At 51.8% G+C, this 5,614-nt stretch overlaps 1 protein-coding gene across 6 annotated transcripts in view; it reads left to right on the forward strand.

Annotated features, from left to right (window-relative positions):
• The window catches only part of FSD2 (fibronectin type III and SPRY domain containing 2), a 42,236-nt gene that overhangs the window by 35,389 nt on the left and 1,233 nt on the right, over window positions 1-5,614 (forward strand). For 5 of the 6 annotated variants that reach the window (XM_019460385.2, XM_019460384.2, XM_019460386.2 and 2 more), the window contains one exon: window positions 3,774-3,950. The exons of the other annotated variant lie outside the window; for it this stretch is intronic. In XM_019460385.2, coding sequence (XP_019315930.2) covers window positions 3,774-3,950 — 177 coding nt within the window. The remainder of the gene's footprint in view (window positions 1-3,773; window positions 3,951-5,614) is intronic. 6 annotated transcript variants of the gene reach the window in all.

The raw sequence follows: 5,614 nt of genomic DNA on the forward strand, positions 1-5,614 counted from the left end.
AAACTTCATCCAGGGGCGCCTGGGTGGCTCAGTCTGTTAAACATCTGACTTCACCTCGGGTCATGATCTCACGGTTCGTGGGTTTGAGCCCCGCATCGGGCTCTGTGCTGACAGCTCAGAGCCTGGAACCTGCTTCGGATTCTGTGTCCCTCTCTCTCTCTGCCCCTCCCTTGCTCGAACTCGCTCGCTCTCTCTCTCAAAAATAAGCATTAAAAAAAAAAAAAAGCTGAAAGAAAGGAAGAGAAGAAAGAAACTGCATCAGCCTCCCTGCCGGGGTCCGAGACTATCCCAGAGCTGGCTCTTCCTCTGATGTTGGCTCCCTGCTGGCCTTTTTACAGTGTGTGTGTGTGTGTGTGTGTGTGTGTGTGCGCGTGTGTGTGTAGCACCTACTATATGTAAGTGTTAGCATGCGGTAGCCCAAGTGCGCAGGGTACAGTGGAAAGCAACTTGATCCTTTCCCACCTCTGCCCATTCTACCCAGGGTTGCAGGGCATGGAGAGGGACATGGAGAGATAAAGGCCTTACCTGTGTTAAAAAAAAAAAAAAAAAGGGGCGCCTGGGTGGCGCAGTCGGTTAAGCGTCCGACTTCAACCAGGTCACGATCTTGCGGTCCGTGAGTTCGAGCCCCGCGTCAGGCTCTGGGCTGATGGCTCGGAGCCTGGAGCCTGTTTCCAATTCTGTGTCTCCCTCTCTCTCTGCCCCTCCCCCGTTCATGCTCTGTCTCTCTCTGTCCCAAAAATAAATAAAAAACGTTGAAAAAAAAAATTTAAAAAAAAAAAAAAATTCAACTGAATAGATTTTAAAGATCTTACGGCTTTATTCCAGGAGTTATGAAACGGGCATCATCCAGTCTAACAGGTAGACGGGAGCTCTCAGGAGCTGTACAAGATGAAAGACGCTTATGGGCCAAGTTACAGTAGGCAAAGAAGCGGGCGGTTGTGGCGAGGTTCCTTTCCTGCGGGGGACAGCAGGGTCTGCGAGGCACATCACCTCACTGGTGCTCGTCAGGCGATTCCTGATTGGTTTAAGATCCCATTTCTGGGAGAGTCGAACTGTAACGGAGGTGTCTCGGTTTGGAGACGTGGGGCTTAGCGTGACGGGCTCCGTTTGGGGGCCTGTTGTCCTGTTTTTAGCCTGGGGGTACCTGACTGGTACCAGTGTGATGTGGGAAGCTGACTCTCTCTCCCCGGCAGTTCCCAGGTGAGCCCCTGACAACCCGTCCACCTCCGCACCCAGTGCTATGGTTCTCGTTCTTTCTGCCGAGCCCTCCTGGGCCCTCACAGGCAGCCCTCTTGGACAGGATCCCCCCACAAACAACGCAGAGGCAGCTTTCCTGCAGTGGGTTCCGTTCACACCCGGTCCTCTGAAGGCACACACCTCTGACCAGGCCACTGCTACCTCACCGTGCGTGTGAGCTCTCTGGGCAGACACAGCCTCGAGCGTCTTCAGCCTCGGCCACTTGGTGTTGCACTAAAAGTTACAAAACGAGTTTTTGGTCGCCAAGTCCCGCAGAGGTGGTCCAGCACGTCACCTGGAAATATGGGAGAACTCACCACCTGTTGTTCTGTTCTTGGCTCTTTGGGGTCCAGCCAAGTTAGACAGTCCCATTGCAATATCCTGTCACCAGTATATCCATTGTCCCGTGAGGACCATGCTGTGCCCTGGAGGTAAAGGGAGGAAGATAGTGTCCCTGCCCACCTGACTCAGACCAGGCAAGTGGGGGAGATGCATGTTTCAAAAACACACCTGTGAAAGATTCGGTAGAAGGATGGCCAAGGCATCGTAGGAGCCCCCAGGAAGAAGGCTTCCTGGGGAAGCAAGGGCTTGGAGGATAAAAGGGAGTTCTCCAGGCCGACCAGGCAGATTAAGTGCCTCATACGTGTACAAACAGCGGAAGCCAGGGAGACCACGTGTTTGGAGAACTGCTATCGGTTAGCGTGTCTGTGGTGTAGGGTCCATAATGGCAAGAAGGGGAAGACGAGGCAGGAAAGATGGAAAAGTTCTAGGGCAAAACAAGTTTGGATCTTATCCTTGGAGGGGTGGGAATTTTTGGAGGATTCAAGTAGGGGAGGTGACCCGATCAGATTTACATTTCAGAAGGATCTCCCTGGAGGGTCAAGTGTGAGCTGGGGAGGAGGGGGAGAGGCAGGTGGGGAGCCAGGAGACCAGAGAGGAGGCTGCGGACGCCTTGAGTAAATCAACACACAAAACTAACAAGGAGAGAGGCCAACTGGTTAAGGGGCGAGCAGGGGAGGGATGGGTCAGGGACTGTAATTTATGGCGTGTTTACCAAGTGCTAGACATCTTCCAAGTGTTTGACATGGATTAGCTCATTGAATCGTCACGACAGCCTGTGACATCCATATCACTACCAGTCCAATTTGACAGATGAGACCATTGAGGCACAGAGAAGTAAAGTAATTTGCCCAAAGGCACACTGCTGTTAAGGGCTGAAGTCAGATTTAAGCTAGAAGCTGAGCGTGTAACCACTACATTATCCTTGGGTTACTGTTTTCTGCCTTGGGTTACTGGGTAGATCATGAGTCTATTAACCAAAACGGAGAAAACACGGGGAGTAAGTACTCCTTCCCACCACAGGCAAAACACTAAGTTTGGTCGGCGGTGGGAAGGGTAGGAACGTGCTAAGTTCTGTTCGGGACATTCTGAATGAGGAACAGCAGGTGGGTGGAGATGTGGGTCCGGAGCTGAGAGTAGAGACGGCTTCATTTTACAAAAGAGGAGCTCTTTTCTGTGCAGTCTCCTTCCCAGAGCTTTGCTTGGCCTCCAGAACTTGGGGTTTGAGAGTAGAGATCTCGTGTTAATAACAGCTAAACAAATCTGCCCAGGGGTTTGGCGGGGGGTGGGCACTCAGTTTGGCTAATGCAGAAGTTTCCTGCAGGAGGCGGACTGTTCGTTTCGGAGATACTGATGTGGTCTGGTTTCCCACGAGAACCTTCCTCTGAAGAATGCTGTATTGTTGTAAAACAAAACATAACTGTGACCTTTGTGAGTGTATTTGTTTCCAGTGGCTTCTTGGAGGTCGATTTTGATCATTGGTGAGGGATTTGCTATTTGCTGTTCTCAGGTTTGCTTCTGAGATCCAGATCCTCGTCTTCTGCCTGTAGCCACCCCGCAGATATGCGTCACCTCAAAGCCCCCCATGCTAGTGCAGCATCAGCAGTGCTGGCCGGTTCCTGAACTTCAAGTGCATGGTTCCCTTGACTGTGCTGAGTTCTGTGAAGTTTCAGTCCCTTTTGTTTAATATTTATTTTTGAAAGAGAGAGAGACAGAGCGTGAGCAGGGGAGGGGTAGAGAGAGGGTGTGGGGAGACACAGATCCGAAGCAGGCTCCAGGCTCCGAGCCGTCAGCACAGAGCCCGACGTGGGGCTCGAACCCACGAACAGCGAGATCATGACCTGAGCCGAAGTCAGATGCTTCACCCACTGAGTCACCCAGGCACCCGGAGTCCCTTTCTTTTTTTATGAGCAAGTGAACCAAATCTTTATTTTTGTTACCAAAAAAAAAAAAAAAGAGCCCAATCATTTACAAATGCCAATAGAGCCTTTTCTAACTCGCTCCCATTACCGGCAGGGTAAGAACCCTTCCACAAATTTCGGCATCTGTCAGGTGAGCCGAGGGCGAGCCGCTTCTCAAAGGAGGTGTTCGGAACACCGTTGGGCCGACCCCCACGGCTGTCGCCCCCCCCTCCCCCCCGCCGCACGGCCAGGCTCGGGTCGCCCCCGGTGACGCACGCTTCCACTTTCTGAACCCAGGTGTGTTGCCGTCATGGGGAATCTCATTCCAATCCGAGGGCGCCATTACTGGGAGGTGGAGGTGGACGAGAGGTCCCACTACACGGTGGGTGTGGCCTTTGAAGATGTCCCTAAACAAGAGGACCTGGGAGCAAACTGCCTGTCTTGGTGCATGAGGCACAGACTTGCATCATCACGGTAAAGTAGAATCTGGATGCCTGATACTAAAATTGACCTTGAAAGAAGAGAGCACGAGGTTTCACTAGCAATAATTAAGGCCTAGGGTAGGTTTCATAAAATATTCTAAAATACCTCAGGGCTCTTTTCCAGCCCTTTCCCCTAAAGTCCAAATGAGACGAGAAAAGAGCAGCTTTGGGTACTTTTCTTTCAGACAGAAATAGCTACAGTTCACGGAGAGCTTATTCCGTGCCAAGCGCTGCTCCCATGTCCTGTCCTGTTTACTTCTCACAATTCTATCACCCCATTTTAAAAGTCAGCTATGCCTCACAGCAGTCGGATAATCCGTCCAACGTGGATTTTTGGAGCTTGGAATCCAATCCAGGCAGTCTGGCCCCAAAGACAGCATTCTTAAGCACTAAGTGATTGGCTTTTCATTCATGCTCAACTTGTGTTATTAAATGGTTACAGTTTGATCTGAAGCCCCAATTCCATCTTTGCAAGTAGGCAGCGGCTTAATAGTCATGGCTCATTCTGTTCTGCTTCTGCTGCCAAGCACTCTGTCCTCTACGCGTGGATTAGCTCTAGAAAGCTGGGAAAACCTGATGAGGTGCAGTCCCGTGGACATGTTCAGACTCGGGAAGCCACTGTTACAACCTCCCTTCACCTCAAAAATTACCAAAGTTCGCTCCGTTTCCCCAGCACCTCTTGTACCACGGGGCCTCTGACCCTTGTTGGCCTGCTGTATCTTATGCATGTTTGATCCTGCGTTCTCTGCTGGTGAACCTCCATCGTGGTTAATTAAACACTACCGGTCATGCCCGCGCATACGTGGGAAGACCCCCCCTGTAAGGTACTTGGACTAGAATGGACTCTACTAATCCTCAGACCCAGTCTGAGAAACACAGGAAATAGTAGGCATTGAGCCAAATAGTTTATTTGGAGATTCTGCCCGAAGTGTAATGAGGCTAAAAATCAAAGTATCCTCTCCTAGAGAGGTAAGAACGAAGGGCAGAGGAGAACGGGGAGGACAAAGGAAGAGTAGGAGTCTGTGTACGGTGGGAGGGTTGAGAGGTCAGAAGACAGAAGAGGATGGAAACATGAGACAGCGTGAAAAAGGATGGGCAAAAAGCCAGGCACTAGGCCTGGCCGCTTCTGTGGCCCCACCTTGGAAAGACAGAGGACAGACAGTTACAGACAGAGGACAGACAGGATACGGAAGGTATCCTAGCTGACCTGCAGTTTTTGCTTTCGTCTGGTGCTACAGTGGGAAGAAGGTGGAGGGCAGGGCCTTCCTGGCTCCTGGCTTCTGGCGGCTGCTTAGCTAAGGAAAGGAGCTGAGGGGAAGATGAGGCGAGCAGGGCCGGAGCCAGGCTGGCCCGCTCTGACACAGAGACCGTATTCTAAGTGCTCCTCCCAGGAGTGTGGCCCAGCTTGCTGGCACCGTGTTCTGCAGACGTCTGTAGGTAGCAGGGGTAGGAAGTTCCCGTGGCTGCTTTGGGTTCCAGCCATTTTTTCAAAGCACCCAGGCTACAGAGCACGGGGAGAGGGTGCTGGGCTAGGCTGCGGGGGCGGTGACGGCCCCGGCTGGCCCTGCTGAGTCGGAAGGTCTAAGGATCGTGCCTGAGTACCTGTGCACAGGTTATACCAAAAGGCACATTTTATTACATGAAAGATCGTGGGGC

The sequence above is a fragment of the Panthera pardus genome, unplaced genomic scaffold (assembly GCF_024362965.1).
Source record: "Panthera pardus isolate Hobbes unplaced genomic scaffold, ASM2436296v1 HiC_scaffold_23, whole genome shotgun sequence".
Lineage (NCBI taxonomy): Eukaryota > Metazoa > Chordata > Mammalia > Carnivora > Felidae > Panthera > Panthera pardus.